This window comes from Tamandua tetradactyla, chromosome 22 (genome assembly GCF_023851605.1).
Source record: "Tamandua tetradactyla isolate mTamTet1 chromosome 22, mTamTet1.pri, whole genome shotgun sequence".
Classification (NCBI taxonomy): Eukaryota; Metazoa; Chordata; class Mammalia; order Pilosa; family Myrmecophagidae; genus Tamandua; species Tamandua tetradactyla.
In genome coordinates this window covers 27,657,811-27,682,966 of record NC_135348.1, presented here as the reverse complement: position 1 = coordinate 27,682,966, position 25,156 = coordinate 27,657,811, and the positions used below count along the sequence as shown (strand labels likewise).

Sequence of the window (25,156 nt, the reverse complement as noted above, 5' to 3'; positions counted from 1 at the left end):
GACCTCGGTTCGATTCCCGGCCCCAGCCCATGTAACAAAAACGGAGAAACAGAATACAATAAAAACAAGAAAATGTTTAAAGATGTTTCCCTTTCTTCCTTCCTTCCTTCCTTCTATCCTTCCTTCCTTCTAAAAAAAAAAAAAAAAGTATACAGCACAGAGTGATAGAGAGAAAATATATAACAGGTAGATTAAGAGACAGGACAGAATAAGATTTACGATTTGTCAAAATAAGTTCCAGAAGGAAAGAAAAGAGGGGCTGCAAGAGAGGCAATATTCAAAAAGATGTTTGATAAGAGTTTTGCAGAACTCAGCTCATGAGTCCTGGGCCTGAAAAAGAAATATAAATACAGTGTGGAGTAAAGAAGAACAAATCTATACGTACACACACATCATTCCAAAAGTGAAGAATACTGGAGTAAATAAGAAAATCTTAATCTGTATCAAATAAAGACAGAATACAAAAGATGATGAAGAAACTGACGGTACACTTCCCACCAGCCACATTAAAAGCTTACACTAGACAAATGAATCATCAAAGTATTAAGGAATAAGTGATAAATGTAAAGTTCTAGATCTAGATATACTATCATATAACAGTCAAGAGCAAAACAAAGACAAATCCAAAAATAGAATATTATTACCCACAGTAATTCTTGTAAGCAACAATCTAAGGAGCTATTTGCCAGAGTACAACTAATGGAACAGCCTAAAACTACAGAAACCAAAACTGACAGAATATGGGAAACAGACTGGGGTAAGCTTAAACAGTTTTAAATAGGTCAATAGAACAGAATAGACAGTCCAGATATAGACCCATACCTTCTGGTGTGGTCAAGCACAGGGTCAATCTATGGAAAAAGAAGTCTATTTTAACAATAGTTACTGAAACTATTATCTATCAGTATGGGAAAACTAAACCTCAGTCCCTTATTTACTACACTGAAGATGGATCACAGAGTTATATATAAAAGTTAGAACCATGAGCTTCCAGAAGAAAACACAATATCCTCATGAACTCGGTGTAAGCCAAGGATTTCTTAGATACAACAGTAAAGGCAGTAATCATAAAAGAAAAGCCTGATAATTTTAACTATGTCAAAATTAATTTCTTTTCATCCAAAGTTGCCATTAGGAAGACGAATCTGCAGGCACAGACTGAAAAAATATTTTAATATACATATCTGACAAAGGACTCAAATCCAGAATATATAAAGAATTGCTATAAATCAACAACAACGAAAAAAGCTGCATTATTTCCTAGGTAACAAATCACCATAAACTTGGTGACTTATAACAACAGAATTTTCTTCTCTCACAGTTGTGGAGGACAGGAGTCCAAAATGAAGGAGGCAGCAGCGCAGCGCTCCCTGTAGAAGCACAGGGGAGATTTTATTCCTTGCCTATTCCAGCTTCTGGTGGCTCCAGGCATTTCTTGGCTTGTGGCTGTGTAACTCTATTTGCTGCTTCTGTCTTCAATGCTTTCTCCTCTTCTGTGTCTCCTCCTCTTCTATCTCTTACAAGGACATTTGCTATTTAGAGATTTAAGGTAAACCAGAATAATCTCATTCAATATCTTTAACTTAATTACATCTGCAAAGTCCCTTTTTCCAAATAAGGTCACATTCACAGGTTCCAGGATTAAGAGGTAGGCATATCTTTTTGAGAGATCCCATTCAACCCCATATGCACCCTAATTAAAATTACGTGGAAAAGATTCAATCATATACTTCTTGAAAGTTTATATAACAAATGGTCAATAAGAACATTAAGAGGAGCTCAACATCATTAATAACCAAGGAGTTGCACATTTTAATCACTATGAGATACCCACCAGAATTGCTGAAATCAACAACAGTAACAATACCAAGTGTTAGTGAAGATGCAGAACAACTGAAAAATTTATACCTTGCTGGTGGCAGTGTAAAATGATACAACCACTTTGGAAACCAGATGGCAGTTTCTGATAGAGTTAAATATTTGCCCTATGGCCAAGCATAGTGAATTTGAATTCAAGGGTTTTCAAGTGGACAAAAAAAATACTCGACTACTAGACAGCAGTAACACACGGCCAAATACTGGGAGGTACTGCAACGACAAGTCTATATGTGAGGGCCAGTCCCTCACAGGAAACCGCCCAGAGTCCAGCAGTGCAAGGGCGCCATCACAGTGGGAAGCAGGGCAAGGGGGAATTCCCAAACGCCTGGGAAGAGGAGGAAGGAAGTTGGGGGGGGGGATAGATTACAGGTCCAGGTGTTTTAATTCAGCACCCAAAGAGCACCTCCATGAGGGGTTGAAGTAGCTTGGGGCCTTTAAGTGCAGTGTCTGATGTCATCAACTACGAACAGGTGTGGATGGAGTTGGTTGGGCAAGTTTTTCAAAGTATGCAGAGCAGGTTTAATCTACATTCTAAAAATTGCTTATTTGGGCTATTTTTAAAACAGCTGCATGTGCAAGAATTTGTGCTTGGCACTGGGAGATTATTTTAACACACCCAGGCTGCTGTGAAGAAGTAAACAACATATAGGACCACTACAACAGAGTCCAACTTTGGCTCATTTTAGACAACAACAAGCAACTCTACTCCCAGGTATTTCTCCAAGAGAAAGGAAAATATATGTCTACAAAAAGACTTGTACCAGAATGTTCACAGCAGCTTTAATCATAATAGTCTTAATCCTCATCATAATAATCATAATATTCTTAAACTGTAAACAACGCAAATGTCCACTGCTGGTAGACAACACAAATTCTGGAAGTTTCAACACACTTTTTTCAATTTTTGATAAGTCAATCATGCAATGAATTCATAAAACTTTTGGAGATACAAAGAACATAAGCTTTTACTAATATATGTATATATACATACATTATATACATATATATAATCTCTTGCATGCAACAATTAAACACACATTGTTTGCTTTACAAACACATGGAAAACACAAAAACTGGTTAGGAACTAGGACATAATCATGTAATTTCAAGAAACTGGCATAAAACAGACTAATATCCATGACCACAAAGAAATTAGGTTATGAGACAATAATTGAAAGACAGAAAAACACTCCAAGGTTTCAAAAGTGAAAATACTGAGGGCGGGCCACGGTGGCTCAGCAGGTAAGAGTGCTTGCCTGCCATGCCCAAGGACCCGGGTTCGATTCCCGGTGCCTGCCCATGTAAAAAAAAAAAAAAAAAAAAGTGAAAATACTGAAACATTTCCAAATCAACTGTCAAAGAAGAAATTGTCATAAAAATGTAAAACATTTGTAAATAAATATGTTAAAAATACTTGACATTGGAACTTGTGAAATTCAGCAAAAGACTGTTCTTGAAAAGGAATATATGGTCTTAAATGCTTGCATTAGAAAAGGCTCAAAATTAAAGTAATAAGCCTTTCACTTAAGAAGCTAGACAAAGAATAGAATATCTCCATAGAATATCTAGCGAAAGCAATAATACAGAGAAGAAATTGAGAACAAAGATAAAAACAGAAGGAACTGAAGCTCAGGGTTGGTTCTTTTGATTAAACAAAATTGGAACTATAAAAAGATGAGTTATTTTGGATAAAGTATATATTAAAATGATAAAAGAATATGACAAGCATCACACCAATAAATATCAAAACTTAGAAAAATAGAAAATTTCTAAGAAAAATAAACTGTTATGGATTGAATTGTGTCCCCCCAATAGATATGTCTAAGTACCAATCCCCTGTCCTGTTGATAAAAATTCACTTGTAAATAGGAACTTTGAAGATCGTATTAGTTAAGGGGGGGCCAAATTGGATTAGAGTGGGCCCTAATTCAATATGACTGGACTCCTTAGAAGAAAAGGAAAAGTGGACACAAGTCTGTACACAGAGAGCTATGCGATGGAGGCAGAGATTTGAGTTTTGCTGTCACAAGCTAAGGAAAGCATGGATTGCTGGCCACTCATCAGAAGCCAGGGGGCAGATATGAAATGACTTCTCCTTTTGAGAGGAAGCATGGCACTGCCAACACCTTGATTTCAGACTTATAGTCCTCCTGAGCCATAAGACAATAAATTTCTATTGTTTAAGCCAACTAGTCTGTGGTACATTTTCCAGCAGCCTTAGCAAACTATGACAATTTATTAAATCTGACTCAAACAGAAATAGGATATGAATTTACCACCATTCAAGAAATTAAAATCCATAGTTAGAAGATTTCTCATAAAGAAAAGTCTGGCCTTGAAGGTCTTCGGGTGAATAATTCTAAATGGAATAAAAACATAAATGGAAAGAGCAAAACTTGAAAATTCTTTGAAAGATATGCAGGTAAACCTCAGATTTGGGAAGAATTTATTAAACAAGATATAAAAAGTGCTAACAATCAGAGATATATTATCAAATTGTATTACTCAAGATTAAGAACATCCGCTCACCATAAGATGCCACAGAAAGTAAAAATATAAGGCATAAATTGGAACACGTTTTTGCATGTTGCATGTAGTGCAACATAGAACCAACAAAAAAGTAAGACCTAGAATATATAATGAGAGTCTAGTAATCAATGAGGAACAAACAAACCAACCAACAATGAAAGAGCAAAAGACACGATTAAAGATTTCATAGAAGAGGAAATATCAACTGCAAATTAATGCATGAAAATATACTTTATATACTCATTATTAAACATAGAAATGAAAATTATAATTTAATGAAAGACAATTTACATCTACTGATTGGCAAAAATTTGTCTTGACAATGCCCAAATACTCAGGAGGGTGGGGCTCAATGGAAACTCATACGCCCTACTGGCAGAAGTCAAAAATTGACACAAATGATCTGAAAAACAATTTGGCATTGATTTGTTAAATTTTAATATTTATATTCTCCTATGACCCAGCAATTTAATTTTTAGATATATACATGTACACCAGAAAAGACATGCAGGAATGTTCATAGCAGCATTGTTCCTAAGAGTGCAAAAACTAGAAACAATCTTAAATATCCTTCCAAAGGAGCAGTATTATTCCTAATAGTACAAAACTAGAAACAATCTAAATACCCTCCCAAAGGAAAATGGATAGTGTTATATTTATACACTGAAACACTAACCAGCAATAAAAATGAATTCACTATAGCAACACATCAACAAATGAATGAATCTTAAAGAAATAATAAACACTCCAGCTAAAAACACCACACATCACTGTTAAAACAAAACTTAATAATATATAGCATTGTATGCATATATATATATATATGCTTATGCAATAAAACTAGTTTTAAAAAGTCAAGGGATGAATAATAACTGTACAATTCAGTATAGTGGTTACCTGTAGAGGTGACATATGGGAAGAGAATAAAGGAGAAGCACACAGATAGATTTAAGGACTAAATGAGGTTCTTAAGTGGGGCGGGTGATTTTTTTTTAATTTTATTTAATTTAATTTTTTTTTTACATGGGCAGGCCCCGGGAACTGAACTCGGGTCCTCTGGCAGGGCAGGCAAGCATTCTGCCACTGAGCCACCGTGGCCTGCCCTAAAACTTGGAGTCATCTTTGCTTTTTTTTTTTACATGGGCAGGCACTGGGAATCGAACCCGGGTCCTCGGGCATGGCAGGCAAGCATTCTTACCTGCTGAGCCACCGTGGCCCACCTGGGGTGGGTGATTTTATGTGTTCACTTAGCATTATGCTTTAGAACACACAGGTAAATTACATGTTATTTTACCAGTAACAAATATTTCATTATACAACTTTTTATATAAGTATTTGATACAGGGATTTGCAGTATATGATACCAACATGAATTACAAAACCAGCTACAAGCTGGCTTTTAAAAGTGTACTACTCATATAAGAAGAGACAGATCAATTAAAAACCAAAGAAACCAGAAACAAACTTTTGTATATAAAGAATGAGATGATGGTGAAGATAGCATTTTATGTAAAGAAAGGAAAAGATGGATTATTCAACGAATACTACTTTGTTAAGAGGTTAAGCATTTAGAAAAGGTTAGATCTCATATCATACTGAAAACCGGAATAATCTGCATTTCAGTAAAATTAAATATAAAAAGAATATTGGGTGGTGATGGTGGCTCAGTGGCAGAATTTTTGCCTGCCAAGCTGGAGACCCGGGTTTGATTCCCGGTGCCTGCCCATGTAAAAATAATAATAACAACAACAATAATAATAATATTAAATCTACTATAAGAAACAAAAGTATTTTCTAAGAATGAAACTAATGTTTGTTGGCTGAGCTCTAACTTTAGAAACTAAATAGGAAAACAGCACCAGATTTAACAACATAAAATGTAAATTTACGTATGATAAGGAAAACAAAACACCCTGTATATAAAATTAAGACAAATATATAACTTGAAAAGTATTGTACCATTTATGGCCCAAAATGGGTTAAATAATCTTAATTTGATATACTAATACAAAATCTATTTTATGCATATTTTTAAAGATTTTGATAAATCAAAACTAAAAGGACCAAACACAACAGGATGGAAAAACAAAGGGTATAAAAAGTAATTTAAAAAGAAATAGAGACATTGAACAAATACAAATTATTCCACTTCAGTACTAATCAAAGAAATGCATATTAAAACAGGGGACTAGGTTTCCTCTTCTGACCAAGATGGAGTAGCAAAGAATAAATTTACTCTTCCACCTTAAGCAACTAGAAAACCAGACAAAATACATGAAACAATAGTTCTCAGACTCTGGGCAACAGGCAATGCAGGACTGTGCTCACAGAGATAAGTCTAAATAAAAATGAAGTCCTCCATTACTTCAGCTTACTCTTTGGAGGCAGTTTCCAAACAGTAACTCCTTACTGAGTTGAGGAAACAGAGATCAGAGTTCAGAAAGATTAAGGTAGCTAAAATATATGGGAAACGATTTCAAGAGAGAGTTGTATACAGAGGTCTCCGGAGATCCACAAAAGAAGCTCTGTTCAGAACTAATCTAAGAGCTAATCTTCTCTGAGACCAGAGAAGAACTACAGGAAAACTGAAGGCTGAACACTTCCTGAAGCACAAAAGACAGGACTGGTTCGTACTTCCATCAGTCACAGAGAAAGGAACTTGTTACTATACAGTACATTAGATAGAGTCCTCACAAAGTTATCTTCTTAGTGATGGGGATAAATTAGTCCTAGACTAAATGCTGTTCTGGATCTACCTGTTATAACAGGGCTTAGAAGCAAACCTTGAAAGAATAAAATTAATTCCAAGTAACGTAACTACATAATATAACATAATCAAACATAATTTCAGGAAATACAACAAAACCTAGCAACCAGGAATGCAAGAGTCATAATGTCTGAATACAATAAAAAATCAAGAGGCATGCAAGGAAGTTGGAAAACAAGCCCATCAATCAAAGAAAACTGATCAACAGAATTACACCCTTAAATGACAGAGGTGATGGAATCAGCAGACCAGGACATCAAAACAGCTATATGTAAATATGCTCTATCTTCAAGAAGGTAGAAGAAACCACGGCCATGATAAGGAGAGAAACAGAAGATACATATAAAGAACAAAACAAAAAATAACCTTGGAGATTCCAGCGCTGAAAATCAATATCTAAAATGAAGAATTTGCTAAATGGGTAACAGTAGATTAGAAACTGGAAGAAAACATCAGTGAACTAGGGATAGAATAGTGAAAGGAATAGACACTTGACAAAAAGAAGTACAGAGGGGGTGCAAGGGTAGTTCAGTGGTAGAATTTTCGCCTGCTATGCGGGAGACCCGGGTTTGATTCCTGGTCCATGTACTTCTTAAAACAAACAAACAAGCAGAACCAACCAACCAATCACCCAACCAACAAATGGTGCAGAGACAACAGGATACTCAAATGGAAAAATAATGAAATGTGACCCTGCTGTACAGCATATTAAAAAAAAATAAAGTACAGAGAGAAAAGGAGGTGAAACAAACTAGCAGATCCTCAGTGACCTGTAGGATAATATAAATCTATCCATCCACCTAACATACATGTAAATAGAGTCCTAAAAAAAGAGAAGGGGAGAGACATAAATTTTTGAAGCATTAATAGCCAAGTACGACTCAAATTTGACACAAACTATAAACCTAGAGCTCCATGAAACTCAAAGAACCCAAAGCAAGGTAAACACAAAGAAAACCACAGCAAGGAGCAACAAAATAAAACTAGGAATTAAGCTGAAAAATAACTATCAACCTAGGATCTGAGAGTGAAAATATCCTTCAAAAATTAAGGCAAATTTCCAGGCAAAGTTGAAAATGCTCAACACCAGCAAATCTACATTACAATACTTTAAAGGCGCTTTTCAGACAGAAGAGATAATGACAACAGATGGAAATTTATATCTATCTAAAAGGAAAATACCAGCAATAATAAAAATGTGACTAAATAAAAGGACTTATTCCTCATTTTAAATTTAAAAGATTCCTGACTGTTTGAAGAAAAAAACTAGTATGTTGGGACATTTGTAGTATATGTAGAAGTAAGATGTATGCTAATAGTACAAAGGACAGAAGGGAAAAAGTACAAGACACTGCTAGGTTAAGTTAGACATGAATGGCATCATACTATTTGAGAGTAGACTGAAATAGGATAAAGGTGCATACTGTAACCCCCCCACAGCAACCACTAAAACAAAACCCAAAGAGGAAAAGCTAACAATGCAACTGAGAAGAAAAAAAATGGAATCCTAAAATAAAACCCATGAAGGAAACAGATTTAGCTGATACAAGCCTCTCTAATAAAATTCATTAACCAAAAGTGTGCTATCCACACTTAGGAATCGAAAAGATTGTACAGCAGGTATAGATGTATCATTTACAACGATGAAAAGACTATTTTACAGATATCAATTCTCTACATAGTCACAAATTCAAAATAAATCCATTCAAAATCTCATTAGGATGTTCTAGAATGAAAAGTCTAATAATTTCAGAAGGGAAGGAAAGATAAGGAAGGGGAACTTGCCTTAACAGAACAGAACACTGAATAATTTGTGTAACTGGCCATCCAAAAAAAAAAGTTTCCTATCTCATATCATACCCCAAATAAGTTATATAGGAAGGAAATATGTAAAAATCAAAACTGAAATACTTTTGCAAGAAAATATATTTTTATGACACTTGGTAGAAAGGATTTGTTAAATAAGACATAAACCACTACAACAAAAAGGATGATAAATCTGAGTACATTTAAATGAAAAACTACCGTTTAATGAAAAATACCATAGGTAGAATAAAAGCAGTACACTGCAAGAAGATATTTGTAACATTAATCATTATTCATCAGAACTTACTTGTAACAGTTTATAACTTTATAAATTAAGAGGCAAAATCACCAACAGAAAACAAGTTCATAAAAGGAAATGGAATTCACAGAAGAAACCTAAATAGCTAATGATCATATCAAAAGAGGCTTAACATTACCAATAATAAGGAAACCGAAAATTAAAATAATGATATATCAATGTACTATCATTAGAATGGCAAACAATTTCAACCCCAACAATACTTTAAGTGTAAAAATATAAAGTTATAGTAATTCTGGAGAGCAATTTGCCAGTATCTTACATGGCTAAATATATGTACATCCCACGAATCAGCAGTTTTAGTCCTAGGTACAGATCTAGAGAAATTCTTGCACACTCACACACACACACACATACATACACACACACACACACACACATATGAAGATATTCAAGCAATGCCCAGAAAAGCAAAAAATTGGAAATAATCTATATCTGTATAATAAGAGAATGGATATTTTTTATATCCATACAATATTTAATACATTAAATCTACATGCAACAATATAAATGTAAAAGTTTCAGAATTTGTACACTGTGATATTATTCATGTAAATATTTAAAGGTAATATAGATTATTTACAGAGACATAAAATGAGAAAACATAAATTTGAAGGAGACAACAAATTTATGTTAGTGGCTGCCTTTGGGGAAAAAAAGGTTATAGGGAAAGGATAAGGGAAGAAAGGGGTCTTATATTTTATCTGCAATGTTTTATTTCTTTTACTAAAAATATTCCTAATTAAATAGGGCAATATAATAACCGATTAATTTTGAAAGTGGTGGGGGTATGCTTCTGCATTTTTAAATTCCCTACTGACTAAATACATATAGGGAGGGAGACAGGAAGAGAGGGAAGAAGGGAGGGAAAATTACTCCATCACTTGACCACTAAACTAAAACCCTTTTTAAAAAATACCTGACTACAGGGAGAAAAAGAACTACCAAAATAGTTTATTTTAAAGCAACAAAAAAAAAGCAAAAAATATGAAAATTTTTAGGCGCCGAAACAGTACCTTGTAGAAAATCAACTGTTTGAATTAATAAGAACAACAACAAAAAAATTGCCAAAAGTCTGAAACCATGAAAAATCTACAAAGGGAAAACATAAATCAGAGGAAAAGTAGGAAAATAAAAATCACTGGGATTGAGGATACAAACAAAATTTAATTTAAAATGAGGGTATAACAAATATTTTAAAGAAAGTTGATGCTTTGCACCTGTATGATAGAATAAAGTTATAAAGCATGTAACAATCATGGATGGATCTTGAAGACATTATGCTGAGTGAAATTAGCCAGAAACAAATGGACAAATACTGTATGGTCCTACTGCTATGAACACACATTAATGAGTGAACTTGGAGAATTTCAGTTAAGAACACAGGTTATCAGGAGATAGAAATAGGGTAGAGATTGGGTAATTGGTGCTGAAGGGATACAGATTGTGCAACAGGACTGATTGTAAAAATTCAGAAATGGATAGCACAATACTACCTAACTGTAGCACAATAATGTAAGTACAATGAATGAAGCTGAATGTGAGAATGATAGAGGGAGAAGGGCTGGGAGCATGTAAGAAACCAAAAGGAAAGACAGACGATACAGACTGAGATGGTATAGTTTTAGGAATGCCTAGAGTGTACAATGATAGTGACTAAATGTACAAATTAAAAAACGTTTTTGCAGGAGGAAGGAAAAAGAAATGCCAGTATTGCAGGGTGTTGGAAACAGATGGTCATTCATATTTTAAAACTTCAACTTTTGTGTGACTAAAGGGAAAAACGTTTATTTGGTACAAAATTTATATTTTGACTAGTGCATTTCCTAATTTAACTTGTATGGTCAGTTTAATTGAACACCATCAGTACATGAATCCTTGAAGAGGGCATGAGATTTTATTGTTTTGTCCAGGTTAGTTGATGCCCTGATAAATCCCAGAGTGATTTGAATAGTGAATCAACAAGTACTTGCAAAGTCCTCTTGGGGGAATGGGGAGAAAGGGGGAAAAATTCAACTTCCCCATCTGGAAAATTCCTGATATTCTCACAAGCAGTGGGTACAACCAAATCAATACCAACCTTCAATCTTGGGGTTCGCCCTGATGAAACTTATCCCTGCAAATGACAGGCTAAGCTTACTTAAAATTATACCTAAGACTTCCCCCAGAGAACCTCTTTTGTTGCTCAGATGTGGCCTTTCTCCCTCTCAGCCAACACAGCAAACAAACTCACTGCCCTCCCCCATCTATGTGGAACATGACTCCCAGGAATTTAAACCTCCCTGGCAACATGAGAACCTGGGATGAGCTGGGACTCAGCATCAAGGGACTGAGAAAACCTTCTTGACCAAAGGGAGAAATGAGACAAAATAAAGTGACAGTGGCTGAGAGATTTCAAACGAAGTTGAGAGGTTATCCTGGAGGTTATTCTTATGCATTATAAAGATATCCCCTTTTAAGTTTATGGTGTATTAGAGTGGCTAGAGGGAAGTACCTGAAACTGTAGAGCTGTGTTCCAGTAGCCTTGATTCTTGAAGATGATTGTATAATAATATAGCTTTTTCAATTTGACTGTGTGATTGTGAATACCTTGTGTCTGATGCTCCTTTTATCAACGGTATGGACAGATGAGTAAAAAATATGGATAAAAAATAAACAAATAATTGCGGGAAGAAAGGTTAAAATAAACTGAATACATTGAAATACTAGTGGTCAATGAGAGGAAGGACTAAGGGGTGGCATATGTGAGTTTTTTCTCTTTTATTTCTTTTGCTGAAGAGATGAAAATGTTCAAAAAAATGATCATGGTGTTGAATACATAACTATGCAATGATATTGTGAGCAACTGATTGTACACCATGTACAGAATGTTTGTATGTCAAGAATGTCCATATGTTTATTTGATGTATACAATAAAAATATTTTTTAAAAATGAGGTATAAAAATATTTTAAAGAAAGTTGATGCTTTGTAGAAATACAAGCAAAACTGATAAAATACATTTCTATCAAACATAAAGAGGAAAGAAAAAGTGAATTAATAAAAATTAGAAATGTTAGTCACAATAAAAGGATAAAAAGCCTATTAAGATAGAAAGTTAGAGGAATATAATGTTGTTGGGACTCTGGGGAAACATCACTAAAAACGGCTACTGTGAAATAGCTATTCATTTTTTCTGGGAAAGAAATTTAGTTAACCAGAGCTTTAAATTCCATGAACCAACAGTACATAACCTTTCTTTTAAGGAAAATATTTCCAATCTTGTAGAACAGAAATAACACAAACACTGACCTTGTGAAAAATGGTTAAGGGAACTGGTTTTTTGAGGATATGGCCTACTTTAAGGACAGGAAATATTAACTGAAAAAAGACTGCAACTATATAAAATATGTATTCACATAGTGACAAGGATCTAGACAGGAACGAAGACTTCAATTGTCAGTATTTTAGATTCACAGAAATTTTTCTCCATGGTACTGAAAGCATAAAACAAAACAAAACAAAAAACACAAAGACACTTACTTATATACTAAAAAGGTGACAAATTTAAAGTATAATTAAAATGAAAATTAAAAGAGAGAAGATAAAAAGGTAGGGAAGCAAAAAGCAAAAACTAAGTAGTTCTAATGTTTAAAAGAATTACGTTTCATTGGTTACAAACTTGACTTATATGTTACATCTTATTCTGTAAATACACCAAACAATGCTTTGCTACGGAATTCTTTGCTTACCAGTCTTCTGGTTTAACGGCAGAAAGGTCAGGGATTTTGGCTCTTTCATCCCAATCATCAGGCTTCTTGTCATTGGGATCTTCGATTTCTTTGGGAGGATTGACTGGAGGAACCACATCTTCTAGAAGGCTTCCTTTGTTTACAACTATTTGGTCGATTAGCAACTCGAATGTGTCATCTGGATTCATCACTAAAGATCAATTTAAATGCACATTTCATCTTGAGAGACATTTTAAAGATACAGATAATAAAATTAACCTAGTCTTCAGGGGTAAAATTTTCTTCCAACCAGAAGAAGAAAAACAATCAATGTATTAAGTTGAAATACATGAAAAAGTATACTTCTTTCTAAAAGTCAAAGATAATTGTTTTTAAACTGTATGCTTTACAGTAAAATGCCACATTACTTCTCAAATAAAAATTTCCCAATAGTCTGGGACTCATACCACCAGTCATCTACATATTTTGAATAGTTGCAGAATATAACGTAATTTCCTTCAGCATTACATATGTATCTGTGTATGTGTATACACACTGTACATGCAACTTTCCTATGTTTGATATTGTTTAAATATACACACACACACAAACATATATTTAAACAATCTCAAACAGAAAAGTTGCAAGTATAGTACAAAGAATTTTTTTTCCTGAATTACTTGAGAGTAAATTACTGAATTTATGCATATGTCACCTGAATATTTTAGTACATATTTTCTCCAAACAAGGATATTTTACTTCATAACTGTAATCCAGGCCTCAAATTAGGAAATAAACATTAATACATTAACACTATTTTATCTTCAGAATCTGTTCAAATTTTGACAATTATTCAAATACAGTCTTTTATTTAAAAAAGGACCTAGTTCATAATCTATTGTATTTTGTTATAGTTTCTCTCCTGCCTCCTTTCCACATGCTGCCTTTTTAAACCATATGTATTTTATTAGAAAATTATCTGTAATGTGTCCATAATTTTAGTAGTAGAAGTCCATTAATAACCCCCCTGACAATTAATTAGGTCTTATTCTGAAGTCTACTCTTAGCCATTTATATTTCATTAGTGGTGTTACAATTCATTCCCTTATTTCTATCACTTTTAACCAGTCACTCCTTTAAATAAGCTGAATATAAATAAACCTACTAATTAAAACTTATTATCAGGGTTAATCCTTTCATAACTACACAGGAATCATGACAGCTTTGTGGATATAGAAGTGCAATGTGAATTAACAGAAGATAACATAAAACAAGAGTGCACATTCAGGAAGAACACATTTTAAAAACAATTTAAACAGCTTTGATGTAAGAAAGAACCACTATCTTTAAGGACATTCAAATCTACCATCAAAGAAAGTGATGAAATCCTCATTTCCTAGTCATCGTCTAAAGTAAGTTTTATTGATATTTCAAAATCACTGACTTATACATGTAGTGTAAAATATCTCAAGTATGATTTAAAATATTCAGGCTCACACTTATCAGTATGTCTGTTTCAAGGAAATTCTAGCCCTCTGAAAGTTCCCAGCCAAAAATTCCATAAAGGACCTCCTTATTCTTTGTAATAACAAAATAAACGTATCTCTCCTCTTTCTATAAATAAAGAGAGTCATGCAGTTAAATTTAGATCTTTGGAGAGAATGAGGAAGATGAAAAGAAGTGCTTGACATTTGCTTTCAATATGCTAAGGAAGGAGGACTTGTCAATGCATGTCAATACCATTCTGATTTAAGCATTTAAGTGGGCTACTAATTTTGAAAAAATAGCACTGAAGTAGTAATTCCAGATATTTCAGTCACAACACCACCATAAAGTTATATCAAAATGAAATAATGCAATTCATGTACAAATAATGAGAATGCACCGTCAATATTTTTTACCCTTTCTCCTTTCTTCACTATTCCCTCTTCTTCTACAGCTGAGATTATAAACCTACATTAATACAATAAAGGAAGACCAGCCAACACTGAGGTAGAGCTAAGAGTAAGATGTCAAATGCAAAAAAAAAAAAAAAAAAAAGAAAAACAATTTACTACCTGCTTCCTAATTAAAAACAGAGACTTCAGTTTCTCAAGAAAAATCCTGAAAAGAAAGCTTTCTGAAAATATTTTGCAACTGAAAACTGACTTTTTATACTGCAGTTAAGACAAAAAAGCATGTGACAAATAGGCATACATGAAGAAATCTTTGACAATAAAGTTTCTTTTTGAAAACTCTATTGAATATTTTAAATGAATCTACAATAAAAGGCATTGGATAGAGTCTTTTACGTTACCCTGTAAGTTTCATAAAACACCTACAGAACAATATTATAAGATACAATATTAAGGAAAGTTTAAACAAAGAAAAAATCATTCAACAATCACAGCACAATGATCAAAATTTCTGCATATAGTACTAAGAAAAGCAAATGTTTTAAGAGTCATACTTGAGTTTCAATTCCAGCCCTATCAGTTACTACTGTTTCACCTAGAGCAAAACGAGAGGCTACTGCTCACTCAAATGCCAGTAGTAAAGAAAGGACCTAGCATAGAGCATAAACGTAGATTATAACAGGTGTTTAATGAAAATTCTTTCTTTTTTCCTAGTTTTTTTTCTATTTGCTTGCATAATTTTCCCAGTGGCCATCATCATGCGCTTACAACTTGAATCTTGCTTTTTTTGCCCCCTCCATTTTAATATCATAAGCATTTCCCCATTATCATTTTAAATTTATTATATAGAAAATTCTCCAACTGTGATATTTAGGTAGTTTCAAATTTTCAGTATATTTTTACACAAGTCATATTTTTTCTTTGGGATCATTCCTTTGGATAAATTCCTACAATTGGGACTGTTGTTTCAAAGGTCGTCCAACTCATATGGCTTTTGATATATATTACCAATTTGCTTTCGACTAGGTATGTGCAAAGTCAAATTATATAAAAAATATCTTCTTTACTAGTTATAATTTATCATTATTTCTACTTTTTATGTTTCCCAAGACGTCGAGTATTATTTCACTATTATTTCAGATAAAATGATTTAGTCTCATAGCTGCTATTAAAAATAAGATAAAGCTGGGCACTGCCTTAGAAGACAAAACAAATTTTTCTGTAGGTGCAGCCTTTGGAAAAAAAAATAAAAATACTGTACCCTTGGACAGAGCTGAGATTTAGGTAAGGAAGCTGACAGATTATTTTAAAATATTTTTCTAGATTCTGCCATGCTGTGATTTAAAGTAATCGTGGGCAGACCAAAGCTGTATAACCACGTGCACTTGCTTGTGAACAGGAGAAACCACCCTGTATGACATCCCTGTTGAGGACTGAACCATGCCCCCCACAAAAGGCATATTCAGGTCCCAACCCCTGACCCTGTGGTGTGAACCGCCTGTAAACAGGACCTCTGGGGATGCTATTTGACTGAAATGCTTATATGCAAAGGAAGTGGGACACAAAAAGAAAAGCCACAGGAGAAACAAGAAGCCAAAAGTCAGTAGAACTGGAAGAGAAAGAGGATACCGTCATGTTCACTGCCACATGACAGAAAAGCCAAGGAACCCCAAAGGCTGCCGGCTAGACAGAAAATACTAACACTGGGAGGAAGCAAGCCTTCTAGCCCCAAATACCATTGAGTCAATAAATTCCTGTTATTAATCCAACTCATTATGGGGTATTTGTTTTAGCAGTTAGGAAACTACCAACCCCCCAAATCCATGTAAACTCCCCTCTACTGTAGTAAAGCTAAGTATGTTAATACATGGTTATTTAATGCTTTTCCTCCCAAAGTTTAAATAAGTACAATAACCATTATAAAGTGGGAACTAACAGTAATTACAAGTGCCTATTGAATAAAGTCTAAACTTTTTAGCTTGCCATTCAGGACCTACAACTCTTTATTTCCTAATGTCACAGTGCCTAAAATGTCTCTCCCCCTCTCCCATCATTTTCTACATTTTAACTATACTTCCAGACAAGTTCAAATACAATCTTCTTCACTAGGTTTTCTCTGAATCTCCAAGTTGGAAGTAATATTGCTTTTGAACTCATAAATGTACTTCAGTTGTATCTTTCATATGGCATTCTACTTTCTACTTGGTGCTATAATTACATATGCCTTATTTTCCCAAAAGTTAAGTTCCTTAAGGGTCAGATTCATGCTTGTTTCTCCTAAAGCACCTGCCATGAATATGTCAGTAACCAGCAGATATTTTTTGAATTCGTGAATGAAATTCAAAATTCAAATTTTTTGAATTTTTAAAAGGATATACCAAGGGTATAGAGATGAGTCTTCCTGTCTGTAAAGAATTTTTTAAGGTCTACATCTGGAGGTTTAGCATGTTTCTCTTCAAAAACTCCAGTTTTAGGATGTTTATGTCTGAAGATAAAATGAAGTTTATAATCTTCTCCACATTTATCTGGTCCAAACATAATGGTATAGGATGTTTTATCATAAAAGTTTTCCTTCAAAGAGAGATAAGTATTGGGATTAGTCAAGAATCACAGAGTATTTAATGAATTTCTCTATTCCAGTCACTGGATAGAGCTTACAAAATGTATTAAATTCTAACTCACCAAAAAATTGTTTGACAGAAGTGACAAAGGAGGTGGAAAAATTACAAATTTTGCCCCAAAAGTGTTAGACTTTTTAAAAAAGCACATGCCTCTGTCCATTTCTAAAGCTACCTAGTAACATCATAATAAGCATTAACCACTTTTTATATGTGTTATATTTTATTAAGAAAATCACTAGTGGAAAGTATGTATATAACAATAAAGTGAAAATGATCATCCATTATTAATATTCAAGAACACCAGAAGAGGACCCTTTTGATCACAGATTAAAGAGCGATTCAAACAGAAAACCACTCACAGGGATACATACTCTGTTCTACAACTAGTCATTCCCTTTTATTTGGCATGGCCTAGTGGTTAAGAATAGGGGGTCTGGATAAGATACCTGGGTTCAAATTTACAATTACAACTTTCATGAGTGGTATGCGACCCTGAACAAATAAATATCTTAACCTCTCTGTAACTCCATTTCATTATCTCTAAAGTATGGAGATTATAATAGTACCTACTTTATCAAGTTTTACAGAGGATTAACTGAGCTCATCAGATAAAAAGCTTAGAAAAATACTTGGCATTCACTTGAGGTGATCACCGCCTTACAATATCTAAAACAGGAGCTCCAACATATACTGCTAATAGTCTTTCCTTTACCTGATCCTAACAATAGCACATGAAGCTATGTCAATGTTTCATAGTCTACATCTTTACATAAACACACATTCTGACAAATATTTTCTTGAGGTCTCAAATTACCTTATTTCTGTTATATGCAGAAACCCTGGCAGAACCTCTTGTAGAAGAATATTATTAGAAATATTCCTGACCTTCAAACAGTCTTAATCAAATCTTGGACTTATAAAGCTACTCTATCACGGTATTTTTGTATTGGCTGCGTCTAAGTCTCCTGTGGTTTGCCAACCACTGAACTGTCCTCACTTTTTTTTTCATTTGGCTCTTTGGCCATTTCTTTTCACTGCTCTGCTATATTATCTTACTCTCTGAACAAACTTATGATAGTTACTTTGAAAAGGATGTAACTCTAATCTAATCTTTCAATGGCATTTATAAACTACATGTTGGTTTTAATTTACAGATGTGGTTAACTTTTTTATATTGCTAAAGATTACAAAACTGATGCCATCAACATAACACACTTTTACAAGAAACTTGAAGGCTGATTGTAAAAAACTATGTAAACCCATACTGGCAAAAAAATGACATTCAAAGATTTTTAAAATTTCACTTGAAAATAAAATTTTCAGTTTTATAGCTTACTCTTTAAAGCAATTATTAACTATAACAGTCTTTTTTAAATATTAAAATTTCATACCAGATTCAAATCATCAGTGTCTGCTAGGAGTTTAATGTATGCACCTCCACAATCAATACCATCTTGAAAATTTACTTCATATCTAAATGAAGAGAAAAAGAACCATACTGCTGATAAATAAAAATTGCTAAATGTTCTTTAAAATAGTGTTAATCTTAGTTCATTTATAAATGTTTCACATTACCAATAAGCTCACATAAATCATATCTACAACCTCTAGGAAATAAGTGGAAATGTTTTACTACTACTGCAGTCCAATGTACACCTTCAAAATATTAAAAATATAATTATAATCAAGTACGGAAAACTCAACCAATTTCTTGAAACATTTTTTTTCCCATTCAAACTGTTGAATTAAGAACAGGACCTTTAATGAAGATACTTTCACTAAAACTATACTAGGAAACTTCAAATTCAGATAAGGTAGGCATTATATATCATATTATTTTAAACTAAACAAACAAACAAACAGAAAACCCAAAGGCCATAGGGACCATAACTACAGCAACAGATTTATAATAAATTGCTAATGATTCCAGATAACAAATTCATGACCAATTTGTCTTTTAGTTTACCTACAACCTAAACCATTTTAAATAAGTTGTACATTCAATTAAATCATTCCAGCAAAGAGCTTTCATCATCTCAATAAGTAACCTGGTTAACAGATCTTAAAGTCAGGAGGTATAGCAAATATGTCATGACAGATAAGAGTGAACTGAAATCAAAGTTTTCTCATGGATTTACCACACAGTGTAATTCTCTAAAAGTTTCTTTTAAAAAAGAAATAGTCTAGCTTAGGCAATGAGGCACAGATCTATTGAGCAGCGTTTAGAAGAGATTGTTGGTTATCTGGTAAACTGCAGCAAAATCAATTGAGGAAACGGCTATCATAGTGAAAATCATCAAAAGTTACAATCTGGTTAAATGGATTAAAACAATAAGAGATGAAAACTAGAGAAGTAACAGGAACTAGTGTTAATTGTAAGAGAGGACTATAGTTTAAAATGTTTCTGAGGAAACCTTAGAGATAGGAAAGTAAAAAAAAATGGGTATGAAATTATAACAGTTTAAACCCAATTTGTGTGTGTGTATATATATATATATATTATTGCATTGAAAAAAGTGTGAAATAAAGTAAAATTTTAAGTGATTATCTCTGAGTTGCAGGATTATGGGTGACTTTTTCCCTACTTTCTACTATGCTTTATTTCTCAAGCAGTCTATAATAGTGGTTACAGTATGTACTTTGGAGCCAGGAAGACCTGAGATTTATCTTTGATTCTGCCACTTACTATAGTGACACCTACTAGAGTAGTGGCAAGTTATTTAAGCTCTATTTCCTCATCTATAAAATGGGGATATTGCCCAAACCTATACCTCAAAGGATTATGATGTTTAAAGAATAATAGGACAAATAAATAATCCAAATGTTACCTTTTGTTATGATCAGAAAAAGTTTGATTTTATTATCTTTTTTAAAATAAAAGATGGAATACTTATTTTCTTCAAAGTCTTATCAATATTCTTGTTTTAAGCAATAGATGACAAAGTAATTTTTCATGGAACATTGTCTTTGGAGACAATAAAGAAGGAGAAATGGCACACATTGTAAGACATTGTAAATATTCACTGTTTTTAGGAAGAATAAAATAAAAAGACATACAGCTTTACCAGAGATGATCTAAAGTCACAGGGTTCTGTGAAAAGGTAAGAACTAGAAATAACAACTTCATAATTTTGTAAATTTTCTCTATAAATGTGAATATAGCTTTGTTGTTCTACTATGCTTAGACTGAATCACTTGGTTTGTTTCTACTGCAAACTTTCAGAGTTTTCAAATCATTTTTCATTTGAACCTCAGATAAATAACTCATAATAGTTTAGAGGATTAGTGAAATGTGTATCAGATAGTTGATGTCAAGTCAGGGGAAAACTGAGAACCATGCAGAATATGCAACCACTAATTTCTCTAGAGTATCAATTCCCAAACTGTTCCATGAAACAGTAATTATTGTTGGAGAGAAAAGAAACTGCTGTGTTCAAATATGTTTTGGTAAAACAGCATTAAAGTTAAACACAGGCTTCTCAAGGTGGAACTTTATTAGTTTAATATACTTCTTATCTCTAATATTAGGATACTCTTAATTTCTAAAATGTATATGACCAAACGTACACAATTTGGAAAAAAGCAACTTAGGGTAATGCCATAAATCTAAAGTAATTATAGTGTTTAATATAAAATCTCTTGATTTTATTTAACCCATTTCCTTTCATAAATAAAAAGAGAAGACATTCACATGCCTCCTTTGCATTGTTTTCAGGCCTTTTAATGACAGCTGTTCAGTTATTCTTAGGCCTCCTTTTCTTTGGCGGCAGATTATCATTTCCCAATTCCTTTAATAATTTTTATATTTATTTTCCAACATTTACTTCCAACCTTGCAAGCCATCATTTGCTTATTTGCCTATCAGTGATTTATACCAAAAATATTAAACTTAATTCATTTTATTCTGGAGATGTTAAACTTTATATTAATTTCCTCAAATTATTTAAGCCATAAACAATCTAAATAGAAAGTGAAATTACATTAATTTGAGTCTCAACAGATTAATAAAATGAACTTCAAACTTTCAAGAAACAAAAAACGAAACCCTGAATAATGCTAAATGATACAAAGCTTAACTATTAGTCCTAATAAGTACTTATAATAATACTTTATTTAAGTAATGGTCATATTCTTTTTGATACTGCTTATATATTTGAAATTTACTGAAACAACTTAATGTAGACTAAGCCAAAGCATCTCCACTGAACAATTATGCCAAACCTGCCAAATACCATATTTTCAAAAATCTCTAAGATTCAAGATGGTATTTTAGTTATGCCATGTAGGAACATCTTTATCATGTTAACAAAAAACTGAAGGGCTTCTAGAGTGATATAGATTACAGTTAATTATCAATCTTTCCATATACCATAATTAACTTTAAACAGCACAAGTTTCTGAATAAGTTGTAAAGTATAACACTTTTGTATTTCCTTTTTGTTTGTTTTTAACTTGAATTTTATTGTTTGTTATTGTTTTTGTATTTAATTTGTACATTTGTTTTGGTTTTAGCACTTTGTGTGAAATAAGGTTGAGGAGTTTATGCCAGAATTTATGACAGTATACATTTAAACAAAATTGTTATAAAATTAGCTTATGTCAACACTCAAGTACGGAATCAGCGAAAATATGTGCTCTTTAAAAGAGTTCCATGCTTGATCTATAAAACATTTCCTTTTAAAAATAAATTTGCTGACTTTTAATCTTACCACGAATTTAATAGCAACAGTACAGTTCCACTCTGAATATATTGAGATTAATATCTTAAGAACAAATAATTTTAAAAAAAGAGTTAAGATTAAAATGGCAATTTTAGTAAGACTATGTAGCTAACAGCGGCCAAATTTTATATAATACAGCATATGTTATAAAATCACTATTTTATAATTTGCCTGTTTTCATTCAAAATTTTGGATATGAATGAAAAGGAAAATCTGGAATTTTTAAATATCTAAAAACAGTCTACATTCAGAAACTAAAATACAAAACTGAAACAAAATTCAGGAAAATAATTCAAAAACATAATAAAACTTACTGAATTATCAAAGGTTTATCTGCAAAAATAAAGGGCTTTGATAATATAGCTGATATTGCGTGATGCTTTGCTCTAGATTTCAACACTAGTCCTCTGTCACCAGATACTTGGTTTTCTTTCAATTCTTCTATTTCCCATCTTCCTAAAATGCAAAGACAGTAACACAAATTGAACTCCTATAGGAAACACTGATATAAGAATATTTAACAGCAATAGTGAACAATAATTTTCTCCATGAGTGATAATTTAGGAAAAATAAATCAATTTTTAAATCAGGAGATAACATATCTGCATCTATATGCATGCCTGATTTTTTTTCCCTGTCAGTAAAGGGTTTCATTTTCTTAGCTAAAAGTGTAGAAACTAATAAATAGCAAGAACTACAATATCTAATTGAGGCACTTCTAAACATGGTTTATTTTGGCTTCCTCTTAGAGGCTTTTTAGTTAATGGAATTGCAAAGCATGGTTTGTCTCATAGGGTCTATCAACATCATATTTTTAAATGGGTTATTTTATTTTAAAATTTCATGAGACAAAGGGCACCCTTAACCCAAATTGAGCAGTTTTTTTCAGTCTATTTATTTTGAAATATATGGTATTTATCAACTATTTTTCCTATTTTGCAAACATCATTGTAGAGGTGTAAATTTTATTTTGAAAACTGTATGTCCAATTCATACAAACGGCAAGTATCCCTTCCAGCTAAGTCAATGAGCTCTCGGAACTACTGGTCAAGAGAGGAGAAAAGCACTGGATTACTACTAAGCTATAACACAGCAATGCTGAGTCAGGCCCTCTCAGGGTTGGAATTTCTCATGTTTAAGAACAGGAAGCTCCTAAAATTAGATCATGAGCTGCATACAATGCAGGCTAGGTGGGCTACATGTAACCCAAATAAGGTGTGTTTGACTTGACTCCTTTACTCTTTTTAAGAACGGAAACTAACTAACATATTCATTTGTATGAAATCACCTAGTATGAAAATTACAGGTTTTGCCTATACCAAGAAAACTCAATTTGGCAAAAGCTGGCTATTTTCTAGTATTTAACCAGCTCAAAATATTTATTCAGGTACTTCTGAATCAACCAATAGTCTTTATAGTACTCCTCTACCCCCAGCCTCCCAAAAACAACATGTAAGAATCTGAATAACTTCATTAAGTCAGAGAAGAGTTGTTGGTTATTAGTGGAGGGTGGGGGGAGGCATCTATCATTATGCACACTTTGTTGGGCTTTTAAAAATGCATGTTTTCACTCAGACCTGGGCGGGAGCTGGAGGCGGCTCATGGCAGGAAGGGGTTCCTGTGAGCCAAGGAGGGATGTCGGCCTCTCCAGGCCTGGGCAGGAACACAAAAGGCCACGTCAGTCCGCTCTGGGTTAAGAAGAATCTTGGCCAATCATTAAAAGGAAATCAGCAAACATTATTTTTAAAGTTACCTCTTACTTTTGAGGATGTTGCCATTTATTTCAGGGAACAAGAATGGCAGAATCTAGAGGTGTAGCAGAAGGACCTTAACCAGCATGTAATGAAAACCAGTTGTGAGAGTGGTGTTTCTCTAGAAACCTAAAACCTTCAGATGGTTCCTAACCAGATAAATCCTGAAACCCAGAGGTGCTGTCTCCCCAAGAACATCATCCAGTTCCATCCTCCTATCCCATATTGTCGATACCCCTTTTCAACATGAAAATATTAGAATGGCCATAGCCCAAATATCCCTAAAGATTGGGAGAAGGATCAAAGAGAAGGAGGAATTATAATAGAAAAGTTAGGATTTAACAAATGAGCATGACTCCCTTGAATCATTATATTGATATTTCTTTTAGTCTCCAGTGTCTTGGAGGAGCTAGAAGGAAAAACCTGAAATTATGGAACTGTGACATACACCAAAATTTGAAATTTGTTCTTTAACTACTTGTTACAATACAACTTAAAATCTGTTGCTTTTTTTTGCATTTATATGTTAGATTTTACAATGAAAAATTGTTTAAAAAATAAAAATAAAAAATTAGAAGACTAGCAAAATAAGAATCGTATATTTGATTTCTATAAAATATAATAAAATTACTCTGTTCTTTTTCAGAGTGCAAAAGGAATTCATGCTTAATAAAAGAAAATAGATAAGACATTTAAAAAGAAAGTGACACGTACTCATAATTTCTCCCCAGAGATAACCACCATTACCATATTGATTAGATCCTTTGAGATTTGTTTAAATGATATGTATGTATATTTTTAAAAATCATATAATCTAAAAAAAAAATGCATGTCTTAAAGTTCCAGATTTCTCCCCCACCTCAATTTGGTTATACTATCCTTTTCTAAAAAGATGGGTTTATTTTGTTTTCTTTCTCCCACATAAATGTTGAATTGTATTATCACTATTATAATACCTGTGGTTTGACAAAAAGAAGTCTTTCTTCAAGAAGTTACAACTTTATCTGTGGATTTTCAGGATATTGGTAGCAAAGGGCTTTTAAAGCTATGTTGCCTTTTTTTTTTTTTGCAATTATTATACATATCTACCAGCTATGAAAAAGGTTCAACATTTTAATTTTAGAAAACTTGTGACAAGGTAATTATTCCTTGCTGACAAA

General features: G+C 33.1%; 1 protein-coding gene across 3 annotated transcripts in view; it reads right to left on the bottom strand.

Moving 5' to 3' along the window:
* Positions 1-25,156, bottom strand: part of CLGN (calmegin) — a 66,568-nt gene that overhangs the window by 16,999 nt on the left and 24,413 nt on the right. For all 3 annotated transcript variants that reach the window (XM_077139978.1, XM_077139979.1, XM_077139977.1), the window contains exons 5-8: positions 22,560-22,701; positions 18,916-18,997; positions 17,282-17,474; positions 13,030-13,219 (exon numbers count right to left, since the gene is read on the bottom strand). In XM_077139978.1, coding sequence (XP_076996093.1) covers positions 13,030-13,219; positions 17,282-17,474; positions 18,916-18,997; positions 22,560-22,701 — 607 coding nt within the window. The remainder of the gene's footprint in view (positions 1-13,029; positions 13,220-17,281; positions 17,475-18,915; positions 18,998-22,559; positions 22,702-25,156) is intronic.